The sequence below is a fragment of the Eurosta solidaginis genome, chromosome 2 (genome assembly GCF_040869045.1).
Source record: "Eurosta solidaginis isolate ZX-2024a chromosome 2, ASM4086904v1, whole genome shotgun sequence".
In the NCBI taxonomy this organism is placed as follows: domain Eukaryota; kingdom Metazoa; phylum Arthropoda; class Insecta; order Diptera; family Tephritidae; genus Eurosta; species Eurosta solidaginis.
In genome coordinates this window covers 220,138,546-220,164,145 of record NC_090320.1, presented here as the reverse complement: position 1 = coordinate 220,164,145, position 25,600 = coordinate 220,138,546, and the positions used below count along the sequence as shown (strand labels likewise).

General features: G+C 36.2%; 1 protein-coding gene across 3 annotated transcripts in view; it reads right to left on the bottom strand.

Moving 5' to 3' along the window:
- CadN2 (Cadherin-N2) overlaps positions 1 to 25,600 on the bottom strand; it is a 471,986-nt gene that overhangs the window by 44,028 nt on the left and 402,358 nt on the right. For 2 of the 3 annotated variants that reach the window (XM_067767105.1, XM_067767106.1), the window contains exons 4-5: positions 25,290 to 25,454; positions 15,883 to 16,020 (exon numbers count right to left, since the gene is read on the bottom strand). In XM_067767105.1, the coding sequence (XP_067623206.1) occupies positions 15,883 to 16,020; positions 25,290 to 25,454 (303 nt within the window). The remainder of the gene's footprint in view (positions 1 to 15,882; positions 16,021 to 25,289; positions 25,455 to 25,600) is intronic. The other variant, XM_067767107.1, reaches the window with a different exon arrangement.

Sequence of the window (25,600 nt, the reverse complement as noted above, 5' to 3'; positions counted from 1 at the left end):
CTTAGTTTTTTAATTCCAGTGTAGATTGGGGGGTTGCTCGTGAGTGACAGCAGATCGGCGTTGCTGATTGTTCTTGGCCAGAAGATACGGCAGACTATTCTCAGACACTTGTTTATAAACGTTTGCAGTCGTCGGTTAATGCGGTCAGAGAGAAGCCAGGTTTCGGATCCGTATAACAGAACTGATTTCACGCTGGTGTTAAAAATCCTCAGTTTTGTTTTCATCGACAGTATGCGAGAGCGCCATACTCGGCCTAACTTGTGGAATGCACTGAAAAGCACACTTTTATTAACTTCAAAAAAGCTAAATGGTAAGATTATACAACTTTCAGTAGTGAATCTTATGTTGAAGGTTTAGTAAGTTTTCTCAATTAGAAAATTTTTTCTAATCTGGGTCGCCCCTCGGCAATTATTTAGATTATATTTCTGCCAAGGCAAGTTTCTGAGTGAAAATTTTTCGGTCTTGCAAATGCCGTTGGGAATCCTCGTAAGACATGTAGGACTAGTCTCTCCAAATTGTAGGGAAAATTAAAAGGGACACCACGCAAATTGAAAGAGAATCTCGTGCTATATTCCCTTCGGAGGTATTTCTCGCCTTATATTTTATATAGAGCAATTGATATAGTGGTTATACAAATCAAGGTTTAAACATGGAAATTTAACTCCAGTTTACTATGTTCACCGAGGCTTTGTTGAGTTTTTCATTGGAATGCGGTTTGACGTGGCGGGTTCCAAGCCCAGCGTATAACCCGCTCAGCGGGGATGAAAATAATATTTGCACGTTTATATAGCGAGCCGCTTGATCCAAGACAGACGCCCGCTTGCAGCCGCACCTTGTGATGGACACCCGCTGCCGATGAAGGATTCCCGAGCTAGCACTTAAACCGATTATGTTAGAGTGGCCTAGCCAGTTTTTCGCCTTCACACATTAGCTCACCCAGAGGATATTTGGCCGCAAGCGACCGGAAGTAGCGAGCTGCTTGAACCGCATGCAAGAAAAGCGCTTTGGAATTCCCAGGCGAATGGCGGTAAGAAGCTTTCCCCACTTTCGTGGACTTCTACAAACGGCTCCACCCTCCAAAGATTTATGGACCTCTACGCATTGGCTATGGCGAGTACCTAAGAAAATTTAACGATGAGCTGTACGCGCTCTACGTAGACATCAACATAATCCAGCGAATTAAAATGCACCGGCTGCGCTGGCTAGGCCATGTTATGCGAATGAAGGATGACGCTCCGGCCAAGAAAGTGTTTCTATCGGAATCCTTCTATGGAAGCAGAGCTAAATGGTAGCCCCCACTCCGCTGGAAGGGCCAGGTGGAAAACTTCCTTGGAGTGACCAATTGGCGCCGGTTGGCAGAGAGAAGAAGCGACTGGCCCGCCTTGTTGGACGGCCATAACCGTTTAAACGGCTAAGCGCCAATTAAGTAAGTAAGTTACTATGTTGACATACATATTCCAGGTACATAGTATTAGCCGAGCCGGGCCCCTGGGACAGTTCGCGTTTACGGGCCCCCCTAAAAAATAAACTCAACTCCATAAAAAAACAAGTAAGGAAGGTTAAGTTCGGGTGTAACCGAACATTACATACTCAGTTGAGAGCTATGGTGACAACATAAGGGAAAATAACCATGTAGGAAAATGAACCGAGGGAAACCCTGGAATGTGTTTGTATGACATGTGTATCAAATGAAAGGCATTAAAGAGTATTTTATGAGGGAGTGGGCCATAGTACTATAGGTGGACGCCATTTAGGGATATAGCCATAAAGATGGATCAGGGTTGACTCTATAATGCGTTTGTACGATATGGTACCAAATGAAAGGTGTTAATGAGTGTTTTAAAAGGGAGTAATCCTTAGTTCCATAGGTGGACGCCGTTTCGAGATATCGCCATAAAGGTGAACCAGGGGTGACCCTAGAATTTGTTTGTACAATATGGGTATCAAATGAAAGGTGTTAATGAGTATTTTTAAAATGGAGTGGGCCTTCGTTCTATAGGTGTTCGCCTTTTCAAAATATTGCCATAAAGGTGGACCAGGGGTGACTCTAGAATGAGTTTGTACGATATGGGTATCAAATTAAAGGTATTAATGAAAGTTTTAAAAGGGAGTGGTGGTAGTTGTATATGTGAAGGCGTTTTCCAGATATCGACCAAAATGTGGACCAGGGTGACCCAGAACATCATCTGTTGGATACCGCTAATTTATTTATATATATAATACCTGCCAAGATTTTAAGGGTTTTTTTATTTCGCCCTGCAGAACTTTTCATTTTCTTCTACTTAATATGGCAGGTGTCACAACCATTTTATAAAGTTTTTTCTAAAGTTATATTTCGCGTCAATAAAACAATCCAATTACCTTAACATATTTCATCCCTTTTTTCGTATTTGGTATAGAATTATGGCATTTTTTTCATTTTTCGTAATTTTCGATATCGAAAAAGTGGGCGTGGTCATAGTCGGATTTCGTTCATTTTTTATACCAAGATAAAGTGAGTTCAGATAAGTACGTGAACTAAGTTCAGTAAAGATATGTCGATTTTTGCTCAAGTTATCGTGTTAACGGCCATGCGGAAGGACAGACGGACGACTGTGTATAAAAACTGGGCGTGACATCAACCGATTTCACCCATTTTCACAGAAAACAGTTAACGCCATAAAATCTATGCCCCTACCAAATCTCAAAAGGATTGGTTAATTTTTGTTCGACTTATGGCGTTAAAAGTATCCTAGACAAATTAAATGAAAAAGGGCGGAGCCACGCCCATTTTTAAATTTTCTTTTATTTTTGTATTTTGTTGCACCATATCATTACTGGAGTTGAATCTTGACATAATTTACTTATATACTGTAAAGATATTAAATTTTTTGTTAAAATTTTACTTTAAAAAAAATTTTTTATCGCAGTTTTTCGGTTTTTCGAAATTTTCGATATCGAAAAAGTGGGCGTGGTTATAGTCCGATATCGTTCGTTTTAAAAAGCGATCTGAGATGAGTGCTCGGGAACCTACATACCAAATTTCATCAAGATACCTCAAAATTTACTCAAGTTATCGTGTTAACGGACGGACGGACGGACGGACGGACATGGCTCAATCAAATTTTTTTTCGATCCTGATTATTTTGATATATGGAAGTCTATATCTATCTCGATTCCTTTATATATGTACAACCAACCGTTATCCAATCAAACTTAATATACTCTGTGAGCTCTGCTAAACTGAGTATAATAACATAACATGCATAAATTTTTCAATTCACATTGTCAGTTTTATTTCATATAAAATAAGAATTAATGGAGAACTTACATAAATGAAATGTTAGATTTCATTGTTTGATTTGCTTGCATTAAAATTACCGATTCAAACCAAATGCTGCGAGCAAGGCGGACTCCACCGCCAATGTTCCAAGGCTTGTCAAGCGATTTTGGCTCATAGTAGAACGTAAACAAACTTTCACGCGAGACAATAGACTAAAAGAATGCTCCTCTTCAGCCACACTGACTGGAAAAGTGCAAAATATTCTTAATGCTATGCAGATGTTAGGAAATAATATTTCCATCTTCAAGTCATGAAATTTGTTCAGAAGTTGAAATGGTAGCAGCGAATCACATCCCAAATTTGCTAAGTGGATGGATTTGAGATGCATGATTTCATCTATTAGTTCCGTAGAAATAGCGATACCATAAATCGTGCAGAATGCCGCTGCCTTTTCTCTGAGCTCTTCTTCCGCCAGTTCCTGATACTTCACAAAAAACTAAATTTAATCGCAATATCATTTACTTTTTCGAAACGTCTTGTCATGTTACCAATCAAGCAGTCCAAAAGAACGTAAAATGCTTGCTGTTTGAATTGAGTTTCAGAATCACACCCAGGTGATTCGTCAGGTAATTCATCGAACTGGCGCTTTCTTATCTTCCCTCTTGTCTCTGCAAAGGTATTCACAACTCCTATACTCCCTGCCAGAACCTTACATTCTTGAAGTATGATCGACAATTGATCCCTGAACGTCTTCAACTCATCAATCAGGCTACGTATATTTTCTGTTTCCACGTCCAGTGTGGCATTTCTAGCTTCCAGTACCAATTTTCGATGGTTGATTACCATCAACACTTTGAGCCAAATGGAGGCTAAGAGGATAAACTCAAATTTCCGCATATATGCTTCAATACCTTTCAAATCCGTTACTGTTTCTGAACTCAGATTCAAAAGCTTGATTTCATCAACAGCTTTCAATATTTGGGGAATGTGAGTTGCGAAAGGTTTCACACTATCCACACGAGCAGACCATCGTGTTTGTGACATGCTGTCCTTGAGAATTTCCCATCTCTGAGGGCTAAGGCTAAAGATATTATAAAATTTCTGCACAATACCGAAAAATGTGATGAATTCTGCACAAAATTCAGCAGCTTTCACTCCACATAAATTTAAACTATGACAAGCACATGGTGCAAATATTTCCAAGGAGTTATCTCTCAGGATATGACTCTGCGCTCCTTTGAAATGACTGCTCATATTACTGCCATTATCATACCCTTGCCCACGGCAGTCATCCAGTGGAATATTGTGCTTTTTTAGGGCGCTGCGAATCAGCTCAGCGATAGCTTCTCCTGTTTTTGCGTTACAATCGACAAACTCTAAGAAGCGTTCTTGGATTTTCCATTTTTCGGAGTCCCTGTCTAATAAAACATAACGCAATATAAAAACAGTCTGCCCAATATGCGCTGAATCAGGGGTTGCATCCACTATTACTGTGTAATACTTGACGGACTTTCTCCCACCTTCTATCTTTCTAATTACTTGACTTGCACAGATTTCTATAAACTCATTTTGTATTCCATTAGACAAATAATGTGCTTGGAGACGATGATTCTTTTTCTTTTGAGATTCCCTCATCTTCTCCAAATGTTCATGCAATAGGGGGTCATAATTGCTGATCAGTTCCAAAATACCAAGAAAGTTTCCATTTTTTGGATTTCCGATCATTGAATTATCCCCTCTAAATGCCAATTCTTTTTCTCCAAGAAATAAAACAACATCAAGAATTCTGCGAAGTATCTCTCTCCAGCGAGCTGCTTCATTTTTAAGGGTTTCCGCTAAGAGAAAATCCACTGAAGTTGCATTTCGAATTCTCATCTAATATTGGCGCCACTCTATATATGTAGTAAGTTTTATGATTTTGACTATTTTCATGTTCAGGAATTTTGTCGTGTAACCTCTTCTAACCTTTTTCTTTAGAATAACCTGAATACTTTGTCAAATCAGATGCAGATGTTGCACTCCAAACGAGCCAATCACGCTTTACTTTTTCTCCGTTTTTTTAGAGTAGTATGGAGTATAATTTGAAGGAAATGGCGACCACTTAAGTCGTTGGAAAGTCGAAATAAAATGTGATTTTAAGTTATTTGAATCATTTTTGACAGATAGCGCTTATAAAATTGTGCCAAAAACGTTTATCTAACTTTAAATCAACATTTATTTCGACTATGACTATGCCCTATAGTATTTAATCGGATGCTTGTGATTTTAGTTAAGTGATTTTCAATTTTAAAACAATTTTTTGTAGCAACAAAATATGTACGTATCTATGAAATCCTAGTTAGAGTACTGTCAATACTGCTTTGCCTTGCCGGGCTCCCAAAACCTTCCGGGCCCCAGGGCAATTACCCTGGCTGTCCCCCCCTTTTTCCTCGCTCTGCATATTTCAGCGAGTTAATATGAAGGAACAAAAAATGGTTGCTAAGAAATTTTTGAAAATTATTAAATTTTTCAATTTGTTTTTCTATTTTAATATACACACGATTTATTTCAACTATTCTTTCTCAAGCTGATACTAATTTTAAATTCTTCCTCCTTGGAACGTTGAGGTGTGTTATATTTAAAGTATATTGGCATTGAAAATTAATAAGGAGAGCAAAAAATTAAAGGTTTTCCATGGACTGCTTGTACCATATACTTTGTCATTGTACTTCTAAACCAGATTTTATTCGACACACTTAAGAATGGCAATAAGAAAAGAAATTTTTTGTTCAATTTATTATATGAGTTTGAAGAAAACTAACATGCATATTAGACAAGTTTTTCTTTTGTTTTTAGAAAAATTGTATAGTTTTGAAAATCATTCCCTTATTAGGGAAAAACATTGATTTGAGTGTAGAATTGATATCTGCGTCACAGATTTACAGAGCTTCGAAGGCTTTGGAGAGGCAAATCTCTACCAGTTTCCCCCGTGGATCCGCCACTGCTCAACTAATAGCGTTTTCTTTTCTGAAATAAATGTTTGCCTTAGTAAATGGTAAAGCCTTAATAGTGTTACTCCTACACTAGAAAATTTTCAACATTTATAGTGCATACAAAGAACATTTCATTTCACCATATTCACTCATATCACAAATCACACAGAAGATTGCGCATTGCGCATGTAAACATTAGATCATCTCTTTTTTATGGGCAATTCTTACGTCATTTTCCTTTAGCTCTTGTTTTTTTCGCTCTTTCTTTCATTCGCTCAAACAGTCAACTGTGACGTAGATGCGCAGAATGAAGCAATTTTGAACTCGTGAATGCGCAATCTGGGTAGGTGATTTGTGCACTCATACTAACAGACAGGCATGCTTAACGAACGAAACGATATCATTTCGTTACGATAATCAACGCTAATAAACGGAACGAAGTCACTTCGTTTCGTTTATTAACGTTAAGATCGTAAAATTAACGTTAATTTGACGTTCTTAACGTTAATAAACGAAACGAAGTGACTTCGTTTCGTTTATTAGCGTTGATTATCGTAACGAAATGATATCGTTTCGTTCGTTAAGCATGCCTGCTAACAGAGTATATGTGGAAATCAAGAGCGAATTGAGAGTGTCACTGGTTTCACAGAGTTGCACTGCCACACCGCCATTTTATACAGTGTAAAAGTGTAACGCTTTTGCGTTGCGAGCAGCCAACAATTTTCACAAAAGAACGAAATACCCCGTAAAGGCGTTGCCTGTTTTTTAGAATAGAATAACAACCCTTGCGCGGCGTACAAAAAGCGTAAGACTATAGCCGGAAAAGAAAACGCTATAAGATGCATTAAAAAAAACTTACCGATGTTATAAACGCCAATTTAAGAAGCTACGTGAATAAAGCACATTCACAGTATATAATTTCGATATTCAATGCTAATATTTCATTATTTTTGCCTTAGATACACTTTAAATATCAAAACATTCGAGCTGTTCATTGCTGCAAAACTTTTGTTAGTTCTTTTTAAAATTTGCTGAAAATATTCTGCCAACGCCATTGAATTACATTTTCACAAAGTTTTCACTTATCAACGCGATACCGTGGCATTTACTAGTTAGTTGCTTATTTTAACTGAAGCTTCATTTGACAGTTTATAGCGAGAAGTTAGGACAATGGGAATAAGTGAACTAAGTTTAAATTTCCGAAAACTTTTGCTTATTTATATGAAATTCGTGATACAATTGCACAATCGTCTTTTGACGTTAATTAGACAGCTTTGTTTTTATGGCCTTAATCGGCTTAGTTTTTGTAAATTTTTATTGCTATCCTGATGTCTGCATTAAAGTCGTTAAGCTCAACATTATATCTTCTTTCGTAATCGCCGCCGTTGACGCGTAGAGGTAGGTAAGTCCTTCGAGGAACCTTACTTTCGAGCACTCTTAAAACCGCCTTATTGGTTCATGGTCAAGATAATATAAAGATAAAGATAATGTATAAAGATTTAACAGGACGGGTACTATAAATGAGCGAACTTATTTACAACACACCCAAAGCACATTGGAGATCCACGTCGATGGCATATGGCTACCGAATATCTCCCAGCCAAATATAATGGGCGTGACGTTCGACAGGATCTACATTTTGGCAAGCATTCAGTCGCAATTGTACCTAAAGTCCAGAGCAGCAAAAAAATTCTCAAGCCTCTTGCTGGCACCAATGGCAAAGAAATCATGAAAACAATTGGCCGTTTTCTGTATGTAATGCGTCCCTAATATAGTCGCTGAGCTATCAATGGCTTAATATCCAATTGTGGAATAGAAGGCTTGATTTAAGTTTGCAATGCGTCAAGTTTGGATCACCCGTTGTGCTGAACGGATTCGAAACTATCAAAATCTATATTTTCGGGCGAAAAGAAAAAGATAAGTGAAATTGCAAACAAACATTGCTGTGGAACGTTCATTTTGTAAGGATACGATAGCGCTGCTTCAAAAGGGAATACCAAAACAAAAATTACGTCAAAGGGGGGCAATGTCGGAGAAGCAGAAACAGTGGAACAGCCCCTCAATGATTGTATCATGAGACTAAAAAGTACAAGTTAAAGGTCTCTCAAAAATCATATTAATTTTTGATTTTTTTTTTCAGAAGGTTGTTTATAATGTTCTTACATATAAATAAAATAATTAAAAAAAAAATTTTAAGTTAAACGGTTTTATTGAAAACAATACTTACATGAAGTAATAATAATACTAAAAGCTAGAGAATAATTAGGTAGGTCCTAGGTACTAGTCATCACACCCTTCATCAATCTAGGGCGTTGATCAGACAATTAAATAAAAACGTTTTTGACGCGTGAAAATTCTAAAAATGTGAGGCGTAGCAGAACCTGATAAAGGTTCAGTTGGTCTTACTTATGACTATCAATAGAAATTTGACGCGTCCAACTCTTTTATTTAATTGTCTGATCAACGCCTTTTCGAGATATCGCCATAACGGTGGACCAGGGGTGACTCTATAATGTGTTTGTACGATATAGGTATCAAATTAAAGGTATTAATGAGTGTTTTAAAAGGGAGTGGTGCTAGTTGCATATGTGAAGGTGTTTTCGAGATATCGGCCAAATTTGGACCAGGGTGACCAAGAATATCATCTATCGAGTACCGGCTTTTGATTTCGCCCGGCAGAACTTTTTCATTTTCTTCTATTTAATATGGTAGATGTCACACCCATTTTAGAAAGTTTTTTCTAAAGTTATATTTTGCGTCAATAAACCAATCCAATTACCATGTTTCATCGTAATTTTCGATATCGAAAAAGTGGGCGTGGCCATAGTCGGATTTCGACCATTTTTTATACCAATACAAAGTGAGTTCAGATAATTACGTGAACTGAGTTTAGTAAAGATATATCGATTTTTGCTCAAGTTATCGTGTTAACGGCCGAGCGGAAGGACAGACGGTCGACTGTGTATAAAAACTGGGCGTGGCTTCAACCGATTTCGCCCATTTTCACAGAAAATAGTTATCGTCCTAGAATCTAAGCCCCTACCAAATTTGACAAGGATTGGTAAATTTTTGTTCGACTTATGGCATTAAAAGTATCCTAGACAAATTAAATAAAAAAGGGCGGAGCCACGCCCATTTTGCAATTTTCTTTTATTTTTGTATTTTGTTGCACCATATCATTACTGGAGTTGAATGTTGACATAATTTACTTATATACTGTAAAGATATTATCTATTTTTTTTTTAAATTTGACTTTAAAAAAAAATTTTTTTTAAAGTGGGCAATGACCACGCCGATTATCCGATTATCCTAATTTTTACTAAGCATACATATAGTAATAGGAGTAACGTTCCTGCCAAATTTCATCATGATATCTTTAACGACTGCCAAATTACAGCTTGCAAAACTTTTAAATTACCTTCTTTTAGAAGTGGGAGGTGCCACGCCCATTAGTCAAAATTTTTCTAATTTTCTATTCTGTGTCATAATTTCAATTAACCTACCAAGTTTCATCGCTTTATCCGTCTTTGGTAATGAATTATCGCACTTTTTCCATTTTTCGAAATTTTCGATATCGAAAACGTGGGCGTGGTTATAGTCCGATATCGTTCATTTTAAACAGCGATCTGAGATGAGTGCCCAGGAACCTACATACCAAATTTCATCAAGATACCTCAAAATTTACTCAAGTTATCGTGTTAACGGACGGGCGGAGAAGGAACAAAAAAACAAAAAATTTAATATCTTTACAGTATATAAATAAATTATGTCAACATTCAACTCCAGTAATGACATGGTGCAACAAATACAAAAATAAAAGAAAATTTCAAAATGGGCGTGGCTCCGCCGTTTTTCATTTAATTTGTCTAAGATACTTTTATTGCCATAAGTCGAACAAAAATTTACCAATACTTTTGAAATTTGGTAGGGGCATAGATTTTATGACGTTAACTGGTTTCCGTGAAAATGGGCGAAATCGGTTGAAGCCTCGCCAAGTTTTTATACACAGTCGTCCGTCTGTACTTCCGCATGGCCGTTAACACGATAACTTTAGCAAAAATCGACATATCTTTACTGAACTTAGTTCACATACTTATCTGAATAAAAAATGAACGAAATCCGACTATGACCACGCCCACTTTTTCGATATCGAAAATTACGAAAAATGAAAAAATGCCATAATTCTATACCAAATACGAAAAAAGGGATGAAGCATGGTAATTGGATTGGTTTATTGACCCGAAATATAACTTTAGAAAAAACTTTGTAAAATGGTTGTGACACCTATCATATTAAGTAGAAGAAAATGAAAAAGTTTTGCAGGGCGAAATAAAAAACCCTTGAAATCTTGGCAGGTATTACATATATAAATAAATTAGCGGTATCCAACAGATGATGTTCTGGGTCACCCTGGTCCACATTTTGGTCGATATCTGGAAAACGCTTTCACATATGCAACTACCTTCACTCCCTTTTAAAACTCTCATTAAAACCTTTAATTTGATACCAATATCGTACAAACACATTCTAGAGTCACCCCTGGTCCACCTTTATGGCGATATCTCGAAAAGGCGTCCACCTATAGAACTAAGGCCCGCTCCCTTTTAAAATACTAATTAACACCTTTCGTTTGATACCCATATTGTACAAAGGTATTCCAGAGTTACCCCTGCTCCACCTTTATGGCGATATCTCGAAAAGGCGACCACCTATATAACTACCACCAATCCCTTTTAAAACCCTCATTAATACCTTTAATTTGATACCCATATCGTACAAACACATTCTAGAGTCTCCCGTGGTCCACCTTTATGGCGAAATTTCGAAACGGCGTCCACCTATGGAACTAAGGATCACTCCCTTTTAAAATACTCATTAATGCCTTTCATTTGATACCCATATTGTACAAACGCATTCTAGAGTCACCCCTGGTCCACCTTTATGGCGATATCTCGAAAAGTCGACCACCTATACAACTACCACCACTCCCTTTTAAAACCCTCATTAATACCTTTAATTTGATACCCATATCGTACAAACACATTCTTGAGTCACCCCTGGTCCACCTTTATGGCGATATTTCGAAACCGCGTCCACCTATGGAACTAAGGATCACTCCCTTTTAAAATACTCATTAATGCCTTTCATTTGATACGCGTATTGTACAAACGCATTCTAGAGTCACCCCTGGTCCACCTTTATGGCGATATCTCGAAACGGCGTCCACCTATGGAACTAAGGATCACTCCCTTTTAAAATACTCATTAATACTTTTAATTTGATACCCATATCGTACAAACAAATTCTAGAGTCAACCCTGATCCACCTTTATGGCGATATCCCTAAATGGCGTCCACCTATAAGGATCACTCCCTCATAAAATACTCTTTAATGCCTTTCATTTGATACGCATGTCATACAAACACATTCCAGGGTTTCCCTCGGTTCACTTTCCTACATGGTTATTTTCCCTTATGTTGTCACCATAGCTCTCAACTGAGTATGTAATGTTCGGTTACACCCGAACTTAACCTTCCTTACTTGTTTTTCCATAATGATGATTTTGATATATGGAAGCCTATATCTATCTCGATTCCTTTATACCTGTACAACCAACCGTTATCCAATCAAAGTTAATATACTATGTGAGCTCTGCTCAACTTAGTATAAAAAAATTAGCTTCCATTCAAAAAATCTATGGACTAATACAAAAGTTATAAGCATTCAAGTAAATATATCCATTTAATACTTAAGTACCCTACTGGTACATATGTGTTAGTATTCGTATATCAGTTAGTTAGCAGGTAGATTTTCGAAGTGTTATTAGATACAAAAAACTGTTAGTGTCGTTTTCTCAAAACCAGGTACATTTCAAGCTAGAGCATATTTTTAAGGCAGGTAGTGTTTTCTTTGTAGAACTAGGGAACCTTTTTGTCTAGGTAGGCTTGAATTTTTACTTGATCTAAGTATAATTAATAGTACATGCGCCTTCTTCCTTCATAATACCTGCAAGGCTCACCGGATACTGTTCAGTTTATAATTGCAGTTTATAAACCGTCATTTACTTAAAAATATATTATGAATAAAAGGGCGCGAGAGTTTGAGTGTACAAATGATCCAGATATGTTCTGTTTCATCTGCGGTCAATTTATCGTTAAAACGAGGCGAAGTGTGTTTTCAAATCCTTTGAAAGTTACATGCTATAAGTATTTTGAAATTGAGCCTGAAAACAATGAAAAGCCATGGACACCGAATACTGTGTGCACCACATGTCGAGTCGAATTAATTTTTTCGGAAACCGGAACAAAAACGTGCGTTGTAAAAATTAGGAATTTGCTCCCTTTTAATGCATAGCTGACTAATTTCTGAAACTATCTATTTAGGCGACATATGAAATTTATTACACCAATGAAGTGGAGGGAACCAACTTGCCTTTCAAAGGACTGCTATATTTGTACTACAAAAGTACTTGGGGTTGGAAAGTCAAGAAAAGTAACATATGCGAGCGTATCTACAGTGTCATTACCAGAACTAATTTCAACGGAAGCTACATTGCCAGAATCAAATTTAACTTTAGTTCCGGCTCCAGTTTCATTGTCAACAGTAGTATCTGATTGCGCGGCATCATGTTGTACTGGATTTCAAATGAAAACGAAAGAAACTCTTGGCCACAAGCACAACTCAATGATTGGATAAGGGATTTAGAATTGTCAAAGGAAAAGGCCGAAGTACACTTCTCTCGTATGCAATAATTTAAATTTGTTTCATCCGATGTTAAGGTACCATATTATAGAACTAATGACGAACAAATTTCCAAGTACTATACGAAGGAAGACAGTATTTGTTACTGCAAAGACTTTGCTGGTCTATTCGTTTGGAGAACCATATGATTCAAAAGAGTGGTGATTGTTCATAGATGGCAATAAATTAAGTCTAAAGGCCGTATTATTGCATATTGGTAACCAAAATCCATTTATTCCGATCGCGCATGCAGTAAATACGAAGGAAACGTATGAGATAATGCAAACATTGCTCAAATTGATCAAATAAGAAGAACATGATTGGAAAATATGTGCCGATTTTAAAGTCGTTGGAATGCTATGTGGTCTACAAAGTGGATACACAAATCACTGTTGCTTTCTATGCAAATGGGATAGCCGAGATTCCAGAGATTTCAGAATCAAAAATAAAGGAAGACATTTTTGTGGGATGTTTTTTTTTATTTTTGTGGGACCGCAAATAAGGAAAACGATGACCAATAACCATTTCAAAGAACAATTGCCACCAGTGGAGGCAGTAGCGTGGGATTCTTTTGAAAAGATCGTTACTTCTTTTTTACGCAAACACAAAAGTCCTGACTACGAGATGAAAGTTAACGACTTAATCAAAAACTATGCAAAAATGGGTAAATAAAAAAACATATTTAAGACGGTTTTCTCAGTTAACTTTAAAACCTATCTGCCCTATAAACAAAATTTGTATGAAAATTTTTAAATTTAGATGAGAATATAAAGCCCTAAATCTGAATTCGTCGTCCAGTTCCGAACAAAAAAGAACGAGAAAAATGTAAACAAAAAATTCGTTCTGACTTGAAAGATAAATCCAGCCCAGGAAAATTATACACTAAAGTGTCACTTATGTATTTATCTAATTTATTTTTTATTATCTTTTAGGAGTAAATATGTATAAAATTCTTTTTCTACACTCCCATTTAAATTGATCCCCGCAAAATCTTGGCGACGAAAGTGACGAGAATGGCGAAAGGTTTCACCAGCAAATGAAAATGATTGAAAGTCGGTATCAAGGATTCTGGGATGTCGCTATGATGGGTGACTACTGTTGGTTTCTCAAAAGAAAAACCGATCCTAATCTAAATAAGCGTCAAAACAAGACACAAAACTGTTTAAATTATAAAAAAAGATCACAGAGTTAAGACAGAATCATATGTACATATGCTATTATATGTAGGGTACTTAAGTTTTACTATATGGATAGATTTATTTGAATATTGATAAGTTTTGTATTGGTTCATCGATTTTGTTGAGTGAAAGCTTATTATTTTTTGTAATAAAACAGAGCTTAGAGAGAAAAAAAATCCTTCGAGATACTTCCTCGCAAAGTACAATTTTTTTTATATTTTTACAAAAAAAAAAACATTGGAAAAATCCGTAATGATTGTTCGTGATCTTTGAATCTGCAGGGCCTAGCAAAAAGTGTTGTATGCACAGTTTATAGACAATTTTATTTCCTTTTAAAAGCTTCAAACTCTTTTGGAAGTGCTCAATTCGTTCTTGAGATATATATGATTAAATGGACCCAACTTTTTTTTTCTTTTTTTTTTTTGAAAAAACGGTTATTCGTAAATATCTCAAAAACTGTACCATAGAATTAAAAATAACCTCGATTTTAGGAATCAGGGGGTGAATTGACATAGGAATTTCATAATGGCGTCTCTGGTGCATTTTAGCTGTAAACCAGTGTATTTAAGCAATTATCGATAGCAAGACCCTTCTTCTTTCGAATTGCAGCGCAGCGAAGTGGCATTGAGTCAACAAGTTGTTGGCATCTTTAAGCCGAAATCGACTCCCATGTGTTTTTTACAGCTTTGCATATTTGCGTGTTCGATGTTGGCTTGCGTTGGGTTACTGCCTCAGTGATATAATCCAACAGATTTGCAATGGGATTTATGTCTGGTGACTGTAGCGGGGATTCCATGACGTTGACTGGCTTTCCTCAAACCATCTTTTAACAACTTTCCTCGTCGTTTTCGATTCGTAGTCTTGCTGGAACGTCCTAAAAATGGAATTTCGTCTCTTTCATAAGGCAGCATGATGTCCTGGGGAATATCAACATATGACGTGCCAGTCATAGTTTATCTGACCCAATGAATGGGTCCACGCCCAGACCGTAATACTGGAACCTCCATGCTTTTCGGTTTGCGTTGGATACTTCGGATCATACTCATATATATTAGCGTGATTCCTTTCAACCAGACATGACAATCTTCCACTCATCCGACCATAAATGTTGCGCCATTTATGGCAATTTAAGTGTTCGTTTGTACATGCGTTTTAGTCAACAACGATACTTTTAAGGTATTTTTAATTTCAGTAGCAGCAGCAAATGGGAACTGCTTTGAGTATCTGATGACGTATTTAACTGCTCTTACCGACATTGCTGTTTGTCTTCCACACTTTTTGCCACTTGGTTGGTACTTGATGGCATTACGTACCATTGTTTATTAGAAGCCAATATATCTTGCACTACCATATAAGTTTTGCCATCAACAATAAATTTTTTTGATGAGGTTGCGTAATTGCTCTTCCTCGACATTACTGAATAAGGAGTAATATTAATGAAATGAAACTTCACTGTTCCTTTTAAATGTTTCACAATAGTCGCTATAATATTACCCCTTTATAAACTTATTCAGGCACTACCAAGATTTTTACTAATATTTTTGATCCAATGGACTTCACAGTTGATACCGCAAAATTTTTGTGATAAAAAAATTATCCACTTAAATGAAATGAGCCATAAGCACTACTAAGATTTTAAACGCAACTTTCTATCAGATTTGATTTAGATCAGAATTAGAAATAAGAACTCTTACTAAGTATTATCTAAGAAATATTAAAATTCACTTACCTTTAGTACAAAAATATCGCCTGTTGTACGATTTATATCAAATTTACTATTTGCTGTGTTGTCCGGGTCTATACCCTGACCGGTTAGGAAATATACAATGCTTATTGGCCTATCTACGTCGCCATCGGTGGCGGTAACCTAAATATTTATATAAATGAAAGAGAAATAAGAAATAAGGAAAATTATGGATGAAAAATAATTATATATACATAAATTATGATGCTTATGCATAGAGGCGTTGTTTGAAAATGATGGCAAAAGTTAAATGAAAATTTCAATAATTCAATTCATAACGTTTTTTGCAGTCTTGCAAAGTTTAAAAAAATATATAAAAAACAGATATGACACATCTAAAAACATATTTATGATATATTTCAAATGACTTTTTCATAAATTTTTCATGCTGTATTTCATTGCACATGTCGCGAAATGCCTTTCCTTCCTTTGCCGTTTTTGTTTTTCCGACAATTTTAAATTTAATTGAAAATACATTGTTTTGTACGCCAAAAGCTGAAAAATTTCTTTTATAAAATAAATTGGACAATTGTTTTTGGTAAAAAAGTTATATCAAGGTATTTTTTACGTACCCAGCATAAAGTTACCATCTATATTATTTCGTATTAATAGAAACAATTATAATATTTGCTTCTTTTATTTCCGTGATAAAAGTTGCGTAACGATCAACAATCACCATGAACAACAATAATTTATTACAGAGTTTACTTCATTGCATATGCTGGACAATTTATAGCACCAAATATATTCATGAGTGTGAGTTAATGTAAATATGTATGTTTATACCCAGTTGTGCCTGTACTAAGGTTATTGTTATTCTTACTAGGTCTTGATGCACTGCAACTTTTATTCAGATCTATTGTGCGTCACTTTTCAGCCTATAAATGTGACGCTTTTAATGTATTTAAGTACATCTTCAGGCTTTTTACTCCATATCACGTAGGGATTAACAGCCACGTCACCTAGATTGGAGAGTCTCTGCCTTACAGGAGCGACGCATTTGCAGAGAATGTGAACCGGTGTCATCCAGCTCAAAAAAAACGATAGATTTGTATGTCGGATAGATTAAACTTACTAAAGAGGATATCTTAGACTACAGTGTCCCGCATAGTACCCAGTGAGTGGTCGTAGGTCATCTCTGCCTAGATTAGATAGCTGGGAGTATAAACAATTTGGCCTGTCTTGGATCCGGGAATTCAATCAAGTATTGTATTAACAGATTTTTTTTGATAAAATTTGTGGGAGTTATTCCTAGTGGCTAGCCTCTCAAGATCCTCGCACTTAAGCTTTTCTGCCTGTACTTTTTTCTTCCTGTAAAGGCGTATCGTTTCCCTTTTTAACCCGCGGTAGCGTTCACAAACTCCCTTGGTGTGGCCAATTGGCAGAGCGAAGAAGCGACTGAAGCGAATAAAATGACAATGCTATATGACAGACAATCATGGCGGAACGATATAAGGTGGCAGCATGGTGACATACCTACATACATAAGTAAGAATTCCATGTACTTTGTTTTTGTAAATTCGATGGACAAATGTCAAAATCGTACTGCGCCGGAAGTTGATGTATCAAATCAAATAAAAAAAGGTTATTATTCAGCTGTTCGATGCGGCCACCTTGTATCGTTCCGCCATGTAGACAATGACATTTACTTTGACAAATGACATTTTTAAGCACTGAACACACCAAAAACTAAGAAACTGAACGCTCCAAACAGAGTTGCATTGTGCTTTTGACTTCATTAGGCATTCGATTAGCTACTAATGAAATAATTATAGATTCCAATTTTGTAGGGAAGATTGAGCTCAATAAGCGTCTTAATGTAGAAAACTGCCTTTATTATTCAATAAGCCGTCTGTGTGAAAACAGTATAAGTAAGCGTTCACAAACACCCACAACGGGGTATAAAATGGTAGTTCTCAAACGGCCGTGCCCATTTTTACTTGTTTCAACTCACATATACATACACACATATGCCAGTATTATTGCTTATAATTTTTTGTGAAGACAAAAGCAATTTTCGCTTTTTAACTAAACCTTTTTTAAAAGCAAAACTTTTCGTTATTGGATGCGAATATTGTGGATACATATTTTAATATAAATACAAGTTTATATACATTTGTTTACATATTGTATTGTATATATTAATGTATTCTTTTTGGCTATTCGTAGAATCACAAATTTATTTATTTTTATTTGTTATATACTTTTCAATGTATTTTCATACAAAAATTTGCATACTCTTTTGTTGAGGCTATTATTCTAAAGCTTAGCTCGAAAGCTTTTTAACTACTTTTCGTTATTGGATGCGAATATTGTGGATACATATTTTAATATAAATACAAGTTTATATACATTTGTTTACATATTGTATTGTATATATTAATGTATTCTTTTTGGCTATTCGTAGAATCACAAATTTATTTATTTTTATTTGTTATATACTTTTCAATGTATTTTCATACAAAAATTTGCATACTCTTTTGTTGAGGCTATTATTCTAAAGCTTAGCTCGAAAGCTTTTTAACTACTTTTAGTTATTGGATGCGAATATTGTGGATACATATTTTAATATAAATACAAGTTTATATACATTTGTTTACATATTGTATTGTATATATTAATGTATTCTTTTTGGCTATTGGTAGAATCACAAATTTATTTATTTTTATTTGTTATATACTTTTCAATGTATTTTCATACAAAAATTTGCATACTCTTTTGTTGAGGCTATTATTCTAAAGCTTAGCTCGAAAGCTTTTTAACAATCAGAACTACTGTTGATGTGAAATCAGCTGCAAATCTTTTGAAATTAAATACATATATGCTTTTGTCACATTGTGCTATTTTCTGCGTATATGTGGACTTAAATGCTTTACGCTAGGTTTATGTGGCGTAATAGCTATAGTAAATATTTAACACCGCCGCACTTGGCCCTTAAAAATTCAATCATTTAAACATAAATATTTCAACTACATCAATTTTACATTAACTTTTTTTTTTACCAGAAAATAGCGAAAGAAAAGCGGGGGAAATACACACACACATGCACCTACGGCTCATATATCGCTGCATTAACTAAGTGCTTTTACATTTGTTATAGAGATTATGTTTTAGGATATCTGCAATTTGTGTTTGAGGATTAGTAAAAATAAGAATAAACGCTGCTACGCAAAGGTGCTGCAACAACGCTATGCCGGCGAAGGTTAGGTTGACCAGTCCGATCACTAAAGACCACACACATACTGAGTTTGTATATAGTGTTAACATAATTTATTTGACGACCAAACGCAAAATCCCCATTTAGGTACCAGGACTTATGTTATAGAATAATTTCATCCCCTTGGAAAATATTGAAGTTTCCTTGGGTCTACCTTAATTGCTTTCTCGAGATCTGGCAACTCTGCCGTCACTAGTAGCCGGTGCCTTGACCTCGAGAGCGCAGGCTACGAACACAGAATGTGCGCAACCGTTTCTTCCTGCAATTCGCACTTCCTAGTGTAAGCAAGCCAGAAGGCAGTGTCCAGTTAGTTTGACCATTGTGCACCTTAAGTCCTCTCTCTATGCTACTCCTCTCTTCTTTTGATTTCTCCGAATCGGATTGGGATATCTACCGTCGGTTCATCGAGTGATTTATGACCGGGAAACCAGTATAGATGTATGGTGCGGGTTGAGCGAAGTCTCTTAAATGCTTCCTTGCATTCCAAGATATTTATTAATGAATTACTGTGTAAGATTATTGCCGCCTGGCTATCAATATATTTTGAATATTCGCCCTAAATTTAATGGCGCTATACGTAAATCGGAGAAGAAGCTCGGTCTAAAATCTCTTCTGAGGTTATAGTGCTTTGAATTCTATTTGACTCCTTGTAAAAAATGCGATTACTCTAGGATTAGTCCATGATGCTACTCAAGCCAGTTTTGATTTCTTTATACTGGTTGTAGTGATCCATTTTGTTTGAGCATGTCTCTCCACCAGACCAATTGTACCTCTTTATGCCAGAACAATTGAGATTTGTCCTGTTTATACTCCTACGGGTACTATCGGACTGAAACTTTTTGTGCTCTCCTTAATGCCCTTATGGGACCTGTTGGACAGGTCCATTTGTTATTCCTTCGGTTACTTTCGGACAGATCCCTTTCGTTCCCTTACGGGGCATGGGCAGGCCCGAAGTTTACCATATATCAAAGCTCAACTAAGTGTATATAGTAGAACGTAACTGTTTTCAAAAATTTCCCTCACTTTTCAACTTTCCGCAGTTGAAGTTAATTAAAACAAACTAAACAAATCCACCAATAATCCAAACGATTAAAAACAGTTTTAAAACATTTGCACGCCTAATGAAACACCTTTCATATTTTCACAAGTTTAAAAAAACAGGATTTCCCAAATCTCTGTGGCTTATCACACAATACAAAAGGCCGTATATTTTCAACAACATTTTAGTTAATCTCTCTGTTATAATCATTGTAATGGATTTTTATAAAGAAGCAGCTTCATTTTACTGATAGTAGTAAAGCTTGGATATTCTTGAACACGCAACTGATAGCTCTCAATTTGTATTGAAAACAGTTTCTTTTCAGTTGGCTTTTCAATGAGCAATATTCCTATAGCTCTAAGACTCATAGTTCTGGTAATAAACCATAAATTACTTAAAAGCAGCGAATTTCTCACACTTCCACTTGGATACATTTTGAGTTCTCTCAGTGAGTGCCGGGTGGCGGCACATTCCTAGTGGTTCTCAACAAACCAATTGCTTTCTGTAATGAACCTCAGTAGGAGTGAAAGATTCAGTTTCTCAACCTCTGCATACTGTCGAAAAACCATGTGCCCAGAAATCTGAGTTATCTTGTTTGTGTTTTTGGACATTGGTAGAGAAAGTGATGGAACGATTTCCCCTTTGCTTTCTCATTCTGACAGCTTCTGGTATGTGCCACCGGCAAAGCATTTGTTCAGCTTAAGAAGGAAGTTTGTTGCTTTGTCATACGGACCTTAAAACCTTCAATCATCCCGGTTATTCCACAGCATGTTTGTTGCACTAACCTCATCTTTCTCTATTTTCCTCAGGAGATAGCCTAGTGGTGGTCATAAGGAGCTATCCGTCTCGGCTATGTCAATTTAGGAAACTTTTATGACCATTTCATCTGTAAATTCATTCCCTTCAATACCGCTATACCTCTGGACTGAATAAATGCACACATTTAGATGCTTTATAGATGCTATCGAGGCTAGACACTTCCTCATGATATCCGACTTGATTACGTTGGATTCTAATGAATTTGAAGTGGCCTAGCTGCTGACAAAGGTCGTTAAATTGATATCTGGTACCTCTCAATGCGATAGACATCCGCCTGGAAAACACCACATGTGTCAGGGAATCGATACGACTAATATACCTGCTGATGGTTTTATTAAATTCTAGTTTCAGCTCCCTTCTTCATTTTTTAGCCGTCTGTGTGGATTGTAATGTGCCCCCTTCCACTGGCCTTCCTCCTTAGCATTCTTCCCTTATATTCTGCACCTCTTAAAGTCAAAAATTCGTTACGTGGTCGGTGTCGGACGATAGGTCAGTTGTGGATTGGTGGATTTCCACACTTTGGATTTTGGTAGAGGCCCTTTTGCGGCCAATCCCTGCACGAGAGGTATCATCCGTTATCCTAACAGGCGCTGCTCATTGCGCCTGACATACCCAGGCATGCAAGCCTTTGCACCCTACAAACCCAATGTTGATTGCTCTTCTTGTTTAGCGCCTTCCATCAGATAACATCAGCATATGTTGTCATCGGTCATATGACTGTGTTGTGGGTGCCATAAATGATATGCGGTATCATACCCCAGTTCCTCCCGAAAGCCAGTTTGCAGGTGTAGTATGCTACCAGTGCTTTCTTTGATCTCACCTCAAGGCTCCTTTGCCAGATTAATTTGGAGTTGAGTATTATGCTAAGATCGTTGATAATACAGTTTAAAACTTTTTTTTTATATAAAACCGCCATTTTCAAACACATATACATATATTCATACGTAAATACATAAATGGATCAAGTGTTCCAATAAATGTGCATTAGGGTGCGCACTTGCCGATGAATATTTATTTTAATTAAGCTACAAAGTAACTCCTCTTCTGAGATATAAAAGCGAATTTTGTTTTGTATCGGACAACAGAGAATAAGTAAATGCAGGTGAAGAGATAATACCTTCAGAGATTTTAGACGAACATTCTATTTTTCTATTTTTAATTCTGCCAACCGGGTCCCACAAACTTTTCAAGAAGGAGAAACACGAGGCACAACCGAGTCAGTGCGATGGGCATCTGAAGCTGGCTGATAGGAATAATTCTCGTAAATTCTAAAAAAAAATGTGTATTCACGACGCGCAGCATTCTGGAGAAGACTCACGATAAGAGAATCGGCACTCACCATCTCGACTTCAAAACAGACTTTGAGAGCGCGAAAAGAAATTGCACGTATGCTGCCTTGTTCGAATTAAAGTTCCGTGCAAAGCTAATAAGGCTCTGCCGAATGTCGTTGAGCAACACTACCAGCTTCCAAGGGTTGGGAAAGACATTTCCAATCCATTCAGAACGAAACGAGGCTACAGACAAGGCGACTTTCTTTCGCCCCGTGAGTTCTGCCTTCTCTGGATTGGAAAAAGAGGCAAAGTGGGTACAGCGTAAATGAGGATAAGTCAAAGTACTTGCTGTCAACCAAGAAATAATACATAGGCGCATTGGCGCCTTGGCAGCTACGTCACTTTTGACGGATATAAATTTGACACTGTGAAGGATTTCGTCTAATTGGAAACCAGGGACCAAATCGTAACAACCGTGATCGTATAACTCGTCACATAAAAATATGATTTTAGGATGGTAACATACGTGAACGGACTATTTCGATCGTAATTTTTTCCTTTCCACTTTCATTCGAACACAAACTGGCGATCGTATACACACGAATGTAACTGAAAATGTAAGAAAATTGTTAAGATAGACGAATAAGTAAAATATAATAACAAATTTCAAACTCTTATTATTAACAAAGGTCGAAATCAGACAAGCTTAATCCAAGCCAGAAGGAAATATTGGCGGAATTCATGACGAGACACCCCCTTTGGTATCGGCTTGCTTCAAATGTAACTTCTCCAGAAAGTAACGAAAAGCTTCTTAAGTTAAGCGAAATCTCTTCAAGAAACTGCAATAACTTTTTGTTACAAAGAATAATACATAAATTATATGCTTACGCTTGTTCGACAAGTCGAGAGGGTTACTGCACTCTCTTAACCGCTTCCGAACTATCTTTTCATCACCTTTGCTATTACTGGAGCTAAAAAAAACAATAAAATTTGATCCATCGCAGTTATTTATTTAATTTTTTATATTTTTACAAGCAATCTGACAGTTTAAAATCCATTGTGAGGTAAAAATACAATCCAACCTAATGTGGATCGTAGAATTTATTGTGAAATGAAAATATATTACGTTCCGTTCGGTGTCGTATGTTATAATCCCATTTTGTTTATACGTTTGACGTATCACGTAATTTTTATAAGCTTTTATTTACTTTCACTTTTGTTGTCTGTAATGGAATCTTGCAAGTTAAATTTGATACACTTCCCGGTGTCCGATTGAGCTGAAATTTTGCACACATGTATAACTCCGATGACAATGTAATATTACTCTGTTAGAATTCGATAAATTAATCGATAACACAGTTATCGGTAAAGATTTATATTTACTTTGGCATAACAGCCTAAGTCCCATACAAACACGCCGGTACCTATCCGTGGATTGTGATATTTGGACGTGGTGAATCACGTGTCACGCGTGGTGAATCTCATCGCTTGCGAAAAGCGGAGACACAACCCTCTGTTGTATTTCTATGTATAACCAACATAGCTGAATTTTTAAGGCTGTTTAACCCTGTAATCTTTTCTGTAATTTATTTTGCTTTTGGAAAAATTACCTATTTGAAAAAAGCTGGCTGAAAAATATTGGCATAACAGCTTAAGTTAAATCAAGAACGGAAAATCTTTGGAAAATTTGAGCAGATTTGGCAATTTCGCGCGTCCGTTGAACGAAATATTGACAATATGCTGATCATCGCTAAGAAATTAGCGACATTCCATCAACTAAGCAGCACTTTAGCAATACTACTGTTATTATTTGGCCGCTCAAACACACAAATATTAATTGTGCATTAAATCTAAAATATACAAATACACCATAATAATTTACACGGCCAAAGCCATAATAATTCACACGGGTCATCAATTCTTTCTCTGATTCAAAATCTGAACTACCAGCGCTACCGTCAACAGCTCAGTGTCATCACTGCCAGTAGCGCCAATAACACCAAACTCGTGCCTGACACACAAAAGTCGTTTCACTCAATATCGCAAGTAAAATGTACTACGCACTCACTACTAAGAAGCGTCAAAAATTCGCTTGGAGTAATTTCGTCAATGAGCTACCATTGAGCTGGCACCGCATTGGCGCTGGCGCCATGCAATTTACATCACTAAAATTGCGCGAATGCCCAGGCTCATGACTTCAATACTTATATTTACAATGCTTTAAACTTTAAATACACCTCTGAAGTTGCTGCGCATAAAATGTGTACTAATAAATTCCAATACGCATTATACGCAGATGTAACTGATATATGTGTTTTTGTTTCACCCCCTATACTTATATTTAAAGCTTTTATAAGAACAAGCTTCTATTACTTGTTAATAAAACGAACTAAAAAGTAAAAAATAAAATTAAAGAAAAAAACCTTTTTTAAAAATAAGCTTTTATTATTTTGGTTAATAAAATTAACTAAAAAGTAAACAACAAATTGACTCTAAAGAAATATAACACTTTATAAGTTCATTGTAAGCTTAAACGATAATTAGGCTTTTTCGTCTGCGACAAAAAAATTCTATATTGTACATAATTATATATTTTTAACATTAAAACTTTACACCTAAATTATTAAATCTTACAGTTTATATCACAGTCCTAATTGTTCCGTAACGCTTGTTAAGACTCCGCCTTCAGTTGTTTGTACAGAACAAGTTAATGAATTTAAAGGTAATGAATTGATTTGCTTTTATATAATATGAGGTCGGTCTCGTCGAAATCTAAGGTGGGATTCAGCCATTCATGGGTGAATCAAAGGTTCCACAAAGAAAAAAAAAAATTAAAAAAACAATAATTGTCATAATTATAATTATTGTTCTGTCCTTATGCTCGAACCGAACCTGGACTCCCTTATCAGTAGGCCGATAAAAACAAAAACAACTGAAAGTTTCAGGCATTTATCGGTATTATGTAGAACAAAACTGCAAATTCGGACGCACCCTAATGCACATACATATGTACGCATGCAAATACGATTCGCTTCTGTATACAAACCTGCAATATGCGTTTGGGAAGATTGCGATCATCCTCTTCGGTGATTTGTGTGCGATATGTTTGGCGATCGAATGACGGTGGATTATCGTTGACATCGCGTACATTGATGACGACGGTGGTGTAATTTGTTTTTCGGTTACGCGACGCTTCCAAGCGAAGTTCATACTAAAAAAAAAATTTGAAATTTAATAAATATGAAATCAATATGAATGTGCAATACAGAAATAAAGTCCAAATACAAACAAGAAACTGCAAAAAAATTAAAGTTTGGTGTAAAAAAAAACATAAGAGATACTCCTAAATACATAAGA